Source organism: Vanellus vanellus (assembly GCF_965231255.1).
Source record: "Vanellus vanellus genome assembly, chromosome: 8".
Taxonomy (NCBI): Eukaryota; Metazoa; Chordata; class Aves; order Charadriiformes; family Charadriidae; genus Vanellus; species Vanellus vanellus.
Window position 1 is genome coordinate 29732153 of NC_138913.1, and position 15210 is coordinate 29747362.

The 15210-nt window shown below is 56.4% G+C and overlaps 3 protein-coding genes across 3 annotated transcripts; 1 reads left to right on the forward strand and 2 right to left on the reverse strand.

Annotated features, from left to right (window-relative positions):
- Nucleotides 1-486: 486 nt before the first annotated feature.
- On the forward strand, nt 487-3417 carry TM4SF19 (transmembrane 4 L six family member 19; the record flags this gene model as incomplete). The annotated part of the gene is made up of 4 exons (XM_082487038.1): nt 487-663; nt 769-846; nt 1532-1716; nt 2023-3417. 4 exons carry the CDS (start codon nt 487-489, stop codon nt 2207-2209), a joined length of 627 nt encoding a protein of 208 aa, XP_082343164.1. The 3' UTR covers nt 2210-3417.
- Nucleotides 3418-3621: 204 nt separating this feature from the next.
- Nucleotides 3622-7172, reverse strand: NEU4 (neuraminidase 4; the record flags this gene model as incomplete). Its single annotated transcript, XM_082486871.1, has 4 exons — nt 7136-7172; nt 5489-5694; nt 5057-5312; nt 3622-4673 (listed from the first exon to the last, which is right to left on the reverse strand). Exons 2-4 carry the CDS (start codon nt 5687-5689, stop codon nt 3622-3624), a joined length of 1509 nt encoding a protein of 502 aa, XP_082342997.1. The 5' UTR covers nt 5690-5694; nt 7136-7172.
- Nucleotides 7173-7496: 324 nt separating this feature from the next.
- GAL3ST2 (galactose-3-O-sulfotransferase 2) lies at nt 7497-12892 on the reverse strand. The gene is made up of 4 exons (XM_082486883.1): nt 12812-12892; nt 9966-10052; nt 9263-9530; nt 7497-9171 (listed from the first exon to the last, which is right to left on the reverse strand). The coding sequence occupies exons 1-4, from the start codon at nt 12835-12837 to the stop codon at nt 8311-8313; spliced, it is 1242 nt and encodes a 413-aa protein (XP_082343009.1). The 5' UTR covers nt 12838-12892; the 3' UTR covers nt 7497-8310.
- Nucleotides 12893-15210: the final 2318 nt, after the last annotated feature.

A 15210-nucleotide genomic window follows, 5' to 3' on the forward strand; every position in this document is an offset into this window, starting at 1 on the left:
CTGTCAAAGTCAAACCGAGCCATGGCGGTTGGTCTCCTTCCTGCAGTAACATCTGGGTCGCCATGGTTTCAATGCCATGGGTCGCGCAGGTTTCAAGGCTCGTTGTGGGACCTGCCGTTGTCTTAAACTCCTTTGCCCACTTGGCAAAGAAATATTAGCAGGTCTGAAGTTGGGCTTCTCCTTGTATGATAAACCAGCTCAACCTCAAGGAAACTGTTCGGTGGCAGTAGATTGATATTAACATTGAATTTATTTTTGATATTTAATTAATTAGAATGTATGGGGGGAAAAAATAGGGTTGGAAATCGCTCTCGAGTACGGGCAGTGCCGGTGGGGTAGGCTGGGACCCAAAAGCATGAACCGGCAAGTTCCCATCCGCCCACGGCTGTGAGATGGGCTCAGGGTGGAGGAGCTGTGGGGCACCGTGGGGCCAAAGGCAGCCCTTTCCTCTCCTCATCTTCCTCTTCGTCCCCGTGCAGGGTGGCCATGTGTGTGGGGAAGTGCAGCCGGATCGTGGGTCCCTGCCTGCTGGTGCTGGGCACCCTCTCCGTGGCAGCCAACATCCTCCTGCTTTTCCCTGGTGGGGCATCCAAGTACCTGGTGGAGGGGCACATCAGCAAGGACGTCAAGGTCATGCCGGGTGTCTGGGGAGGCGGCATCATCGTGAGTACCACGCTTTGCACCACGTCCTTCCTCGCGTGTCTGTGGGACGAGGGGATGGAGCGGGTGGCTTCCCTTCATCCCCCAGCTGCTTTTCCCTCCCTGCAGGTGCTGTTGGCAGCCGCCCACATCACGGCGGTGGGGTGGCGATGCGCTGGCTGCTCTGACTGCGGCACCCGTTGCAACGTAAGGCAGCCCCGGGACCTTCGTGCCAAAGCAGTCCCAAGTGGCGTGTGGTGGGTGGCCCCAGGGTGGGACATGACAGGTTACCACCTCTCCCATGGCCCTGTGGTGGGACATGGCATGGAGCCTCCTCTCCCATGGCCCCATGGTGGGTTGGGGCAGGGTGTCTCCTCTCCCGTGGTGGGTTGGGGCAGGGTGCTCACTCTCCCGTGGTGGGACATGGCATGGAGCCTCCTCTGTCATGGCCCTGTGGTGGGTCATGGCAGGGTGTCCCCTCTCCTGTGGTGGGTCATGGCAGGGTGTCCCCTCTCCTGTGGTGGGTCATGGCAGGGTGCTAACTCTCCTGTGGCCCTATGGTGGGACGTGGCATGGATCCCCCTCTCCCATGGCGGGATGCTGCACGGTGCCACCTCCTTGGGGACAGGATTTCCCCTGTGTGCTCTCATGGGCTCTGCCCCACTAGGCTCTGTGTGGCAGTTCCCTGCCTGTCCCCAATCCCTGCCCACTTCTGCCCAGCTTGAAACACCTCAGCAATGGCTCCACCTTCAGCCTCGGCTCCCCGGGGCTGGAGCCCCTTGGGGTGAAGGGGAGGGGAGTTTTTCCCCCCTTACCAAACTCCACCAATAATGCGCAGCTGCATTTTGGAGCCCACCTGACTTTCATGTCCCTCCCCGGGTGCTGCCCACAGGCTTTCATCTCCGCTGTGCTCTCCAAGCTGGCACTCCTGGGCGCCGCCGCCTGCTTCGTCCTCTCTGGGGTGGGTTTGACCAATGGACCCCTCTGCTTCTACAACGCCTCTGAGCATGGCCGTGGGCACGGCACCCTCTGGGGCTACCCCTTCCTGGATGCTGGCAGCCAGGAGCCTGATGCCAGGTGAGCCAGTGGGGTTGAGTCGCCGGTGCTGCCTCATCACCTTATTGCTAATTAAGTCAGCGTTATTTATGGTGGGTGGGGTTGGTGGGCTTGCTGGTTGTGATGCAAGACTCTGATAGCTCCAGAGGGCCTCATCTTCTACGGCTTTCTACGTGGTGCTTCCCATCCCCATCACCCTGCTGACCCCGCTCATCCTCAGGATGAAGGACGGGGCGTGTGGGGCACACCTCCACGGAGGAAAGCGATGCGATTCCTGACCCGCCACAGGGCAGCATCTTGCATCTCCTCCTCCTCCCTGTTGCGCAGGGCAGAGAACTACCTGTACGATCGTCGCACCTGGAGCATCTGCCTGGAGCCGGCAGGTGTTGTGGCCTGGAATGTTGTCCTCTTCTCCCTCCTGCTGCTCGTCAGCGCCGCCGAGATGGTGCTGGCCTCTCTCCAGATCCTCAACGGCTGCCTGGGGTGCCTCTGCGGCTTTTGCGAGGGGAAGTAAGGACGTGCCATGGTGCCAGGAGGCTGGCACTTGGAGGAGACGGTGTCCCCGGGTGTCCCTCAGCCGGTGGCAAATGTGGTGGCGGGGATACGGCACAAGCTGTGATACCAGCCTGGTGCAAGACAGACGGACTCCCCCACGGGGGAGAGACACCCCAGCCCGCAGGAGATATCGAAGGGCCGTGCGTGGGGTCTGTGTGTAAAAGGGCTGCCTCCGCGCGGAGCCCCCCACCAGGGCGATCTCTCTTTGGATGCCCACGGGGCTGGAACCCAGCCCGGTGAGCGATGGAGGTGGGGACCTGGCTCCTGGCGTGCCAGCACTGAGCCCAACGGCTTCCCCTGGCCGCTCCTCATTAGTCTCCACCCACCGAAGTGCAAAACATGACACGGTGATATTTGTAGAGATAAGAGTTGGAACATTAACTTATTTTCGTTAATCAATCTGTATTTAGGGCAGGTTGTGTTGGTGTTTCTCTCCTGCGCAGGGCGGGAGGGACGAAGGGGACCGGAGGAGCCAGGCTGCGGCTGGGGGACGTGGACGGAGTCGTGCTGAAGGAGGTAGTGCTGGAAATGAGGTGTAGTCCCCCAAAGTTCACCCACAGGCGCACACACATGCACGCAGCAGATGTTGGGAACAGCCGCTCATCTCCACCAGCCCGAGACCTGCTGCTGCACTCATTGGGGGGGTGTCACCACCTTTGGCACGTCCCTCATCCCCGCGCCCTCGTCCCCTAAACCTTTACAGGGATCAAGTGTGGGTACAGCCCTTCCTGTGCTGCGGGGCTGTTTGCCCCATAACTGACAAGGTTCAGAGGAGAGTAGCAATGTCCAAAGTAGTTTAAAAAGGGGAAGAAAAAAAAAAAAGAAAAAAAGAAAAAAAGGCCATGAGCCAGATTAAATAGTAACTGGGCAATTTTGGAGACCGTTGAGACAAAGAGGAAGTGCCTTGAACAGGATCGTTAAAAAGGAGCAATTAAATATTTATGAGCATGGGAGGGAAACTATCGGAGCGGGGTGGTAGTTCCAGGTATGGCGCAGCTGGTGCTTCATGTCACCCTGACCTGGCATCTGGCACTCGCGGGTGGCATGGGGTGCCCCCGGCTGCCTTCTCCCCGGCATTGCTGCCATTGTCCCCATTACGTATTCCATGGGGCGGCTCGTGTGCTCAGAAAGGAGCCTGGGGCTGGGCTGGTGGCACGAGCCTCCATGCCTAACCAACTATATAATTAAAAAATACCAATAAAAAAAGAGGTAAAACCCAGTTTTGAGGTGGTACCGCATGCCTTCTCTGTGATGCGGCCGTGCCGGACGGCGGCAGGACCACAGGCTGTGAGCATCGTGGTGTGCCGGGCTCTGGGTTGGTGCCCTGGGGTCCAGCACTGGGGGACCGGGGAGAACCAACCTGGGGGGGCACTAGGAGATGAAGCAGCTCCTTTGCCCCCACTTTCTGCGGCGCCAGGGGCTGCCACCCTGCTGGGACACAGTGGCTGTCAGGGGGATGTTCTGGAGCACATCGTGTAGTGTGAACATGCTAAATGAGATCTGCTCATAGGGCGACCGTGTCCCGTTCTCGTAGAGGCAGGCGAAAGCGATGGCTGGGCCACCAGAGATGGAGGCCTCGTTGTAGGGCAGTTCCATGTAAGCCAGGTCTGAGTAAGCGCTTGGGCCCTCATAGATGACCCACGGCTCACTCCAGCTCTCCACATCCCTGGGGAAGGTGCTCAGGTGAACCCCCATGTTGACCCGTGACATGGAGCTGGTGGGGTGGGAGTAGAGGACCCATGTAGGTGCTTGGAAGAAAGGATGAGGGCCAGGGGTTGCCGTGGGGTTCCCTCGGACCAAGGTGACACTGCTGGCACGGCTGAGATGCGCTGGGGTAAGACAGCCCTCCTCAGGCTCTGCTGGCTTGTGCTGGCCACCGGTGGCTGTGGTGGGCAGCTCATCACCAGCTGCCTGCCGGGCGGGCAAGTACCGAAACCCTGGGAGCATCCCAGGGAGCAGGCGGCGAGTTGAGCCCCGGAGGGGCATCACAGAGTCCCAGGGGGTGGTGGGGACGTACACGAAAGGTGCGGGGAAGCCAATGACACTGCCGTGACAGCCATGAGGGGGCTCGACCAGCCGCTGGACCAGCTGCCCCCTGTGGAAGACGGCCCCGTCGTCCGTGCTCAGCGCCTGCACCCTGAAGCCCAAGGGGCTGCGGGCATTGCAGTAGAGGACGTTGGAGCCATCCTCCTCATCCACTGAGACCAGCTGGCACTCGCCTGTCTGCAGGTTGGGAATGAACTCCCCAAAGCGCCAGCCCCGGCCGTGGTCGTCGCTGTAGAAGGCGAAGGAGTGAGGGGTGGTCTTGCAGAGCTGCCCGAAGCACTCCTTGCAGTCAATGTGGTAGCTGTAGGCGGGCACCAGCAGCCGGCCGGACCGCAGCTGGATCCCGTGCCCGGGGCCCAGCGCGAACGTCGCCCAGTCTGGGGAGTGGAGGTGGAATGGGAGGTGAAGAGTGGCCACCATGGTGCCCCTGCCATGCCCAATGTGGAAGGGGGTCCAGAGCACCACCCCAGCCCAGCCAAGCAAGGCTCCAGCAGAGCCCAGTGCTGCCTGGTTGTCCTCGCACATGGTCCTACCCATAGCTACAGGGCTTCTCCACCTCCTTTCCCCCCATGCAAGTGACACAGATACTCTCTCCATTCCCCTCTCTCCTCTGCTTGGGGGTCCTCTTCCACCACATTTTGATGCTCATGGGCTTCCCACCCCCAAAGTCACCTCTGGCCCCACGACAGGAGGCCAAAACCCAAGTGCCCCCTCCTGTTGGCTGGCCTCCCTGCCTTCTCGCCTCTCTCTGGTGGCCTACCTTTGATGGCCCCACCGATGACTTGCTGCGTCAGATCTGTGGCCGCGCTCCAGCTCAGGCCCTGGTCAGTGCTGGTGACGCAGCAGAGGCGGGTGACATTTTGGCCAGTGACAATCTGGTAGGCTTCGGGTGTCCTGCCCAGCACCGTGATGAAGAAAAGGAAGAGGGTGCCAGTGAACTCATCGTAGAGCGGGCAGGGGTTCATCGACCGGTGATGCTGCAGCGTCGCTGTCTCCAGCACGCGCATGTCTTCCCACTGCCCGGGGAGGAGGAGGAGAGGATGGAGAGGGGTGAGGACCACCCCACTTCACCCACTCCCTCCCCGTGCAGGTGCCTCCAGGAGCTCGGCCGTGTCATGGACAAGCAGTGGAGGATAACCACCTGCCTGTCTCCGTGCCCCCCAAGCCTGGGTGCATCTTCCACCGGTCCCACCTCCACATAGCGCCCGTAGACGGTGCCACGGCGCAGCACCAGCAGGTTGGCGTGGGCATCGTCGGCGCTCAGCCGCTCCTCGGCGAAAGCCAGCAGCTTGGCCACGCAGGGCAGGTAGAGCAGGGCGGGCACGCGGTACGTGACGCCGTTGGACTCCTTCTCAAAGAGCACAGTCCGGGCGGGGAAGTGCCGTGAGCCCATGGCATCTGCGGCAGAAAGGCGGGTGGGTGAAAGCCGGGGGAAAAAACAGTTGCTGGGCACGGTGCAGGGTGCGGGCCAGGAGCTGGGTTGTCCTGGAGGGGTTTGGGTTTTAACCTTGTAGGCTTGGGTTTGGGGAACCATCCGCCCTCCCCGCTGGGAGCTCGGGCTGGAGGGCAGGTTGCTACGGGCAGGGTTGGGGTTGAGAGGGGCTGAACACACACAAGTCACCGCCGCTCAAAGGTAGGACAGGATTTTGGGTAACACCAAAGAGGCTGACCTGGGCTACCCCAAACCAAACTGAAATCAAATTAAATTGATCGTCAAGATGCTCGTCAAAAGGGGTTGCTGCTAAATCAAGGCCACTCAGCAAAGGGCAGGGCGAGACCTGCGGCAGCGGGGTGCCAAGCTGTCCCCACGCGCCTTTCCTTCGGGGACAGCACGACTGTCACCAGGGTCAGCTGTCCCCAGGCTACATGTCCCAGCGCGTTGCCGCTGGAGGAGACGGGCACCCTGCCGTAGTGGCCAAGGGTAACCTTCACCTGTGTTTTAATTAGCAGCTTTTGCTGATCAAACACCCCACAGAGAAAGCAAAGGCACTCACCGGGTCCTGCTCAGCTGGGGTGTCCCCGCCGTCCCTTTGCCCCCACCACGGCGCAACGCCGGCTCCCGCAACCACCGGCTTTCTGCGGAGCCCGCCGCCTCGCTGCTTCGCTGCCACCTCCCCCCGCCCCCCTTGCAGGGTCCCCCCACCGACGGGTCACGGGGCTCCCACAGCGGCGGTGGCTGGGAAAAAGCCCTGAGTCAGCAGCGCCGGGCGGCACAAAGGCACCGTTTTCAGCCCGGGCAGCGCTGGGGACCTGCGGCTGCTGAGCTGCCTTCTTGGACCAGCCCCCCCTTGGAGGGGGTGCAAAGGGAGCTGTCGAGGGGGGTGTTTGCATCTCCTGCCTCAGTTACCCTCCTCCAGCAGGCTGGGAGAGGCCAGACCTCCCTGCCCAGGTGCTGCAGCCCATGTTCACCATGGTCCACCCCAGCCTGTGGTCTGGAGGGTCCCAGACTTCCCAGGACACCCCCTCCCACCCATCAGCCCTTAAGAAATTATTTTGACGCTTATATTCCATCCCTGGCATCAGTTAAGCTAAAGGGGTTTGGCAAAATTCATACGGTAAGTCACGGGTCAGAGGCTCCAAGCTGAAAGCCCAGGTTCTGGCTGCAGAATTGGCCGGGAAAGGCTGAACACGTGGGGCTGCCATCTCCTCCGCCCCGGCTGGTTACAAACACCTCCTAAGCCTGGTTAATTTTAGCTAGGGTTTGTTGGAGCAGAAAACCCTGAGGGTTAATCTCCCTGTTGCTCCTGTTGTCCATCACACGGGTTTCACTGCAGGAGGTTAACCCTTACCTCAGCCGCATTCCCTGCCGGGTTGAAACGCAGCCGAGGGAAATCCCTGCCCTGCTCCCCTCTGACAGCATCTCTCCCGCTTCCCGGGCTGAGACGCTGCCGGGCTGCTTCACCCTCCCGAAGCTGCAAGCCAAAGGACCCCGGACCCATCAGCCCCGTGGCGCCATTCGGTCCCCGACCGGCGTGAGCGGGGAGGTGCTGGCTAAGCGTTGAAATATTGCACGCCCGGGGAGGGCAGGCGCGTTGGAAACCGGCGATGGGCCATCATTAAAACGGCCGTGACGCCAAAGCCGTGGGGCTTGGCTCCGCCATCCTTCTACCGAAGCTTCTCAGCACTGGGGAGTTGGGAAATGAGCAAAGATGGCGCAGGAAGGTTTAATTACCTCCTTTAATAACGAGGTCATGCCCTAAACAAGCAGCGGCTGTGCCTCCCTCCACCCCTCTCCTCATTGGTGTTGAAGAGTTTGGCCAACACAGCAAGGGGGGGGGGGGCTCAACAAAGCCTCTGGGACCCTCACCCAGGAGAGGGGGGGTGAAACCACGGAACGGGCCCTCCCAGGGGAGCACCAAGCGGTCCCAGGTCCCCCCCACACCTCATGACCCGCGTGAGAGGGACATCGCCTGTGCCAGTGGGGAAAGGCCAGCACACCCGGCTCTGGGTACGGTGTTGGGGACTCCCATCCCCAAAAGCAGCCCTGGAATCACCCGGCGGTGACAGCATCAAGAGCAGATCCTGCTGGACGGGAGACCCAACATCTCTCCTACTCCTTCGAGCACTGCGTCCCCTCATTGTGCTCTCCTCCTCCTTTGCCTCCCCCTCCCCCTTTCCCCCCCCCTAAACGCCGAAAATCAGGACTTGCTCTGATGTGAGCTGTGACCAGCCTGGATGTAAGGACAGCGATTAAATGAAGTCGAATGCAAACAAAATGATTTAGCCCATGATTAATGATTGAGAGGCAGGAAGGTCTACGCCAGCTGAAAGCCTGCCCAGCACTCAGCGGCAGTGGGCTGTCCCCCCGCCTGGGAGCTGCGAGGAGGGATCATGCAGGATCTGGCCAATACAGAGCCTTTGGCTCAATGTCCCCAAAAAAGGGACCCACCACCAGCTCGGTGGCCCCGAACAAAGCCCCCAGCCCCTTGTGCGCAACAGTCCTGTGGGCCAGCCACATGCCAGACATGGGGTGACGGAAAGCGGTGGGAAACCCCAAGTGGGCTGTAGCGTGCCCTAGTTGGGAGCTGGGACGTGCGTCTTCTCCTGGAACCTGGTCCACACCAAGGGCAAGCCAAACGGCTTCCTCTTCTTGTGCGGGTGTTGAACAGCATAAAGATAGGATGTGTATTGGAGCTCTGGAATAATCATTTTCTCGCAGGTTCTCAGAGTCCAGTTGTCCAAGTTTTGTTTGAGGTTGTACCCAAGGATACTTGCAGCCCCTGACTGGAAAGGCAAGAAACCTTTGTTGTGGATGTGATCCTTCTCCACTGGCTCCTTGTTCGAGAGACAGATCTCCATGAGCTCCTTCTGTCTCGTTCGCAGGCGATTCACCTCCTTCGCCAGCTCCTTGAGTCCTATGGTCTCCTCAATTCTCCTCCAGAAGCTCTGGTTGAAGTGCAGGTAGAGCTTCCAGTCCAGCGAGCACCACACTTTTATCTGCTCCTTGCTTTCTGGAGTCAAGGTCTGGACAGTGTCCTGGCTTCTGGAATTGAGCTTAAAGTAAATCACATCATCCAGATCCCAGCACAAAGTGTGCTTCAAGAGGATCATGGACTCATCAAAGTAGTCTGCTATCAAGATCAGGTGGAAGTTCTGTTCAATCTCCTTCAAGACCACCTGGATGTAATTTGTGTCGTCCTCTGCATTGTTGTCGTAGCCGAAGTCAAACCACATGATATTCCGGGCATAGATGTTTTGCTTGTAATTTGCCGGATGGTAATACTTTGTGGGTGACGCCAGGTACTCGTTCACGTCTTTGGAGGTCTTGAAGGCAGGGACATCCTCCTTGTAGTAGACGTAGGAAGACTCCAGCAGAGAAATGGGGTTCCTCAGGATGGAGAAGTAGAAGGTGTTTGCTGCCATCACCTTTTGCACCTATTTGCGGGGAGTAAGAAGAAAGGCCATTAGTCCGGAGGCACTGCTTGTTCAACCAGGTTTCTCCGCAGGTGTCGTGGCTCTTTCTTACCTCTGAGCGGTTAAACCGCAGGTGGTTGCACATGATGTTGTAGTTTTGACCTATGGTTTGAAATCCCTCCACGAAGTGGGCCACGAAGGTCTCCGGGTAGCCCAGGTGGACGAGCTGGTCTGCTGGGAGGGCGACGGTGAGGTTGTACCTCTCCGCGAACCTGAACATGATGTTCAGGATGGTGCTGCTGGCGGTCTTGTGGGTCTTGAGGAACATGACATTAGTCTTGGCATGGCAATGCGGCAGCTCCTCATGGCTCTTCGAGATTCTGCAGGAAGGCAAAAGATGGGGAAAACAGCCTCTCCAGTGCCGTACCCCATCTCTGGGACCTGGCAAACCCACACCCGAGCGGGTTCTCCTTCTGATACCACATCTGCAGCTGGTGCAAGGCACCAACCCAAACAAGCCCCAGCCCTCAGGCATAGATGTTGAACAGTTTTCTGCTTCTCCAGGACCTCACTTACCCAAAGGCTTCAGCTCGATCCCCTTTTCCTTTTCCATACGGCTGGTTTTGCCCCGAAGAGCCGCACTTTGGCTAATTTGATCCCTCGCCTGCCCAAACGCGGATCTAGGACCTAGCTTTGGGCTGCTGCCCTTCCAGTATTAGCTTAAAACCTCACGAGAGTTAAATCAAGCATCGCAGGTCAGATCCTTGCTGCCCTGGGCAGATGAAGTCACGCAACCTTGCTTCTGCTTCACTTACACATAATTTTTATTCTTCATATGGAAGAATCCCGACAGGAAGATGAGTCCCAGGCAAAGGCTGAAAATGATGAAGTATTTGATATGCCTGGAAAGAAAGAAAGAAATAAAAGTTTCAGTGCATTTTTACGTGATACTCCTTCCCCGAACGCGAACCACCAAACTTTGCATATTGCCCCTGGGGATTTTTACCACCGGGAGCACAATTTTACGTCTCCGTGGTGCCACCCACCTTTGGCTGCCCTAGCTGTGAGAGCAGCTCTGGCATTAGAAGGCAGGACAGTGAGAAATTGCGCTTTCATAGAATCATAGAATTGTTGAGGTCGGAAGGGACCTTTAAGAACCTTCACCTATCACTCTCTTAATTTTGGCCTTTAGCAAGACACAGCCCACTTCAGGCAGAGCCCGTGAAGCTCTTCTGACAGCCTCCCCGCTCTGCTGCCTTTTATTTTGCTTTTCTTTTGGTTTTCTGGGGGTTTAGAGCTTATCCACTGCTCAAAGTTCCAGTTCATTCACTAGAAAATGAGCCCTTTGTAGGGGTGTAATGAGTTCCTCGGCAGGAAATCTGAGCAGCTCCTGCAATCTCATCGCTCCAGAAGACGGGGATCTCAAAGGAATACTAAACTGCATTTTTTTTTCAATATAACTGAGAGTTTTCAACAGAGAAAAGCCATTAATAACCCAATAGCACCTGTAACGAACTAATTACACCCTCCCAGCTTGTGCTCAGCCTCACCCAGGTCTGCCTTTCATCAGATGTCACCTTGGCCAGACCTTAAACTACCTGAGCTCAGAGCCCTTTGGACTAAGCACCTCATCGACCCATGTTTTGTCTGGATAATGACGAGGGGTGGGTCTTCTACAGAATTAATTAGGCAATCAACACGTATCACCACCAGTGCATTCTAGCTGGGACATGTACAGGGTGTTTGGGAAGTCTGATGCGCACCAAAAAGGAACTTTTTATCACTATGCTTGATTTGACTTCTCTGATCTTAAAAGCTTTCTTAACCCCATGTGAATTCCATGTTTTCGGCTGCCGTTTCCAAAATGCGGCAGACCTGGCTTGGGCTTTAAGTCGTTCTGAGACTATATGAGTCCCATTTACAGCATGGGATGGTCACACTCGTGGTTTCCACTCTCCCAAACAAGCACGGAAGGCTCCAAGCCTGCCCAGTCTGAGGGTTGATGGGGGCAGGTGGGTTGCCACAGGATGTATCTGGTGGTCCTTTTTCCTGTCCTTCTGGCCAAGGGGTCCTCAACACATGGTCTTGCTGCACCGGGTGGTGGCTTTCACAGCCTCCAGCTCATACCATGTGAGAGACACTGAATCGCTCCTTCCAGTTGGCCTCACAAGAGCACAACCACCAGCTTTAGCTGGTCTACAGCCTCTCAACCGACTGGGCAGAGTATGACAAGCTGGGCTGTGGCAGCTTGCATCCGGCCATGGAAAACCGGAGAGAAGATGGGAGCAAAGTCCAACGGAACACGAAGAGCTGCACGTAAAACCACGGCTACCGCAGCCAGCTGTGCGAGCCACCAACGGAAGGCAAACACAGTGGAAGCGTGGAGACAGGTGACGACGTTACAACGCCACCATGGGCGCTGCAGAAAACCGTTTGACTTTGCTCGCCGCACAAACCTGCCCCAAATCACCTTTGCTTCCAGCTTTGCTTTGCACAACAGCACTTTCCTTGGCCAACTCTTCCAACCCTTTCCCAGCCAAAGTGGGAAATCCTCCGGCAGAAGGGCCCTTCTCAAAGGCGGGCAAGACCCTCAGCCCCAGCCAGCCCCAAACTCCGATAGGAATTTGCAGCACTGCGTCTGCATGAAGAGTTTCAAGACATAGCTACAGGCAGCCTTTCATCAGTATTTCTTAATTCTGTGGTCCCGGGCCTGGTAGGGGGACAGGGGTGAGACAATCCGAATTCCTTTGATTGCTCTGTGACGACGAACCGACCACAACCCCCATTCCCTGTCCCCCTGCGCCGCTCGGGGGGGGAGGAAGGAGAGAATTCGGCAGTGAAGTTAAACCCAGGACGAAGGGAGGGGTGAAGGGAAAAAAAGGCTGAGTTTTTATTTCTCGTTACTCTACTCTGATTTTGATAGGGAATAAATGAAACTAAATTTCCTCAAGTCGAGACTATTTGCCCGTGATGGTAATGGGTGAGTGATCTCTCCTTGGGAGTCTTTATCTCAACCCAGGAGCCTTTCGCTGTATTTTCTCTCCTCTGCCCAGCTGAGGAGGGGGAGTGAGAGCGCGGCTTTGGTGGGCACCCGGCGTCCAGCCAGGGTCAACCCACCATGGCCCCGTTAATACAAAGCAAAGTTCAAGAGAGAGCGCCACAATTCAAACATCGCCGAAAATTACGGAAGCCCACAAGACACACAACCAGCCCAGGAGCCCTTCGTGGAAGCACTTTGGGAGCTGCTTGCCAAGACCCCAAATTCTTCTAGGAAACTAAAAAACACTCGCGGGGCTGGCGCCGGAGCTTTGACTCGCCTTTCTGCCCATGTCCCAGCCGGGAAGAAAACAGGGAAAACTACCTCTCGGGTCGCAAGTTGGAGGTGCTGCTACAGATGCTTTAAGGCTTGGGACAACCTTCTCGTTCACTTGGCTGAAGCTGAAAATAACAGACCTCTGTGTTGACCTCATGAGGTTCTTTCAAATTAAAAGACCGGGAATACAGGAAGGCAACGTTCACGGCGAAATTAATCTCTGCCCTGGGGCAAGATACAACTAACTCTACAGGTTATTCACAACTTAGAGGGATTACCCGAACCAGACCTTTCTATGACCCGTGTTTTAATTCTGCACCCGTAGCATTCACCTCCCTCTCCCCTTACCTTGAAGTGCACACAGGGCTTTTCATGCTGCCTCACCGCTGCCAGCTAGAAAATATCTCCTTTGCAAATCGACTCCTGTAACTCCTTTCGCCTCCGGGTTCCTCTGGCTCTTAGTGGACGCTTCTCTATTTCTAGCATCCCATCGCTGCTATAAATGGCTGGGATAGGTGAGGACAAAGGGAGTGGCTAGGTGTTCCCAGGGGTGGGTGGAAATTAGTAAGCCATGAAAAGCACTGATATGGCGTGACATTAAGGCAGGTACAAAGAGCTGCCTCGGGAGACGGGGTTTGCAGCGGTTTTGCAGGGAGGTAAGGATTCAGCAGGGACCCCCTCATCTTCTGGCTGGGGGGGGGACGGGACTCACGGCAGGGTTTGGGCAGGGGGCCATGCTGGTGGGGGGCCTCTTCGTCACCCTGCACGCCGTCACATCGCTTCTTCAGTGCCCTGTCCCTGCTCGGTGCCTGCCGTGCCTTTCCTCCGCTTCTCGCTCGGTGGTTTAGGACTACGATTCTCCGCCAGACACGTTCGGCAGCAGGAAATGGGGGACAACAGCAAAACAGGAACGGTGTTCGCCTCTTGCGAATTGCCCTTAAAACAGTCAGACTTCGAACTCTTCCGCAGTGAAAATGCAATTATTACAGCTGGAGGTTAAGAGCTTAGAGACTTATCTCTACCTAGGCCTTGGGAGAGACTGCTCCTGCTCCTAAACAGGTGTTATTTTCCTGTTTGTCTACAAAGTGACTTTCTGGTGTTATTAACAACCATCACAAATTGCATGGCACAGGAATTTGAGATTCCACCAAGGTCCTGCACGCCAGCACTTCACAAACTGGGTTTGACAGTTGCAGATTGCCCCGGGAGAGCAGGATTTGTCCTGCAGGTCTGGAGGTGGGGTAATCCCCCCACTCCCCACGCCAGGGATGGAGTTCATGCTTTCCTCATTCGGGCAACAAGAAGTTTACCTGCATCTCCCAGCCTGGAAAAGGGGATTAAGCTCTTGCTTTTTGGTCTTTTATGGCCATGCTACTTCTCGTGCACCTCCTGATGTGGTCCCCTCTCCCTCCCCGCCCATGGTGACACCTTTCTAACCCCTGTATGCTGATGGCCCAACCTGCCACACCAAGAGCCAAGCATTCCAGCATCCTCCCCCTGCATCGCTAAGGCTTCAGAGTGCCCCAAATACACAGCATTTCTTTTTAAATCACAGCTTCCTCATGCCAGCCCCGACTCCAGCGCTTATTGAGATTCGGAGATTAGCAAGGTATAGGGTTGCTTTCCTTGAGTTTCTTGGTAGAACGCGAGCCAACGTGCTGTTTTACGAAGAATTTCTAGGGTTGCTCTTGGCACAGTGTCAGTTGCTGCTGGCAGGTGGGTCACGTTTAACAGATTTCTTTCTCCTGTTCCATTATAGACGTCAGCTGTGCGATTTCTCGCTCAGAAGCTGCTAGAGCCCACGAATCACAACAAGACCGTTGTGGGGTTTGGTTTTTTTTTTTACACTTTTACAATTGATTCATTGCTCTCTCCCGGGGTGTCGTACCCGAATCGTCAGCTTTGGTTACGCAGAAAAATATGATGCCAGGCAGAAATACTTGGTTTCACGCGGGGCTGGGCTGCTCTGAGGCTGGAAGCAGCGAAGGTCAGCCAAATGACGCAGAATTAGTTAACCGGGCAGGATGCTGAATTCATAGCTCCGTAGTGCCTCCGCTCCGTGCGCCTGCTGGCTTAGGGAAGAGCGTCAGCCCACGTGGGCAGCTCGGCCCCACGCAGCCGCAGCGGGATGGGGAGGAGGATCAGAAGGGTAAAAGTGCAAAAACTCACAGGTTGAGATAAAGGCAGTTTAACAGGTCAAGCTAAAGCTGCGCGCGCAAGCAAAGCAAAAGGAATCCGTTGACGACGTCCCATCGCAGGCAGGTGTACAGCCATGCTCAGGAAAGCAGGGTTTCATCACACATTAACAGTTGGGGTCAGTTGTCCCAGCTGTGTCCTCTCCCAGCTTCTTGCCCAACCCCAGCCTGCTCACTGGTGGGGCAGGGCGAGAAGCAGAAAAGACCTTGCAGCTGTGCAAGCACCGCTCAGCAACAGCGACAACATCCCTGTGCTATCAACACTGTCACACATCCAAAACACGGTGCCATACCAGCTACTACGAAGAAAATTAACTCTGTCGCCCCCCAAACCAGTACAGAGAGCCAAGTGCTTTCTCACTGTGCCAGAAGACTTCAAAGTGTTGAGCACTCGCATCCACATCGTTCTAATATTTAAGTCTGACCCAGAAAAAAATAGAATTTTGTACAAGAAATTCCTACCACGATTATAAAAATACTCCCCCCCACATACACACACATATGTGCCCCCCCTGTCTCTCCATTCTACGTACAACAGCGAACCAGTATTTG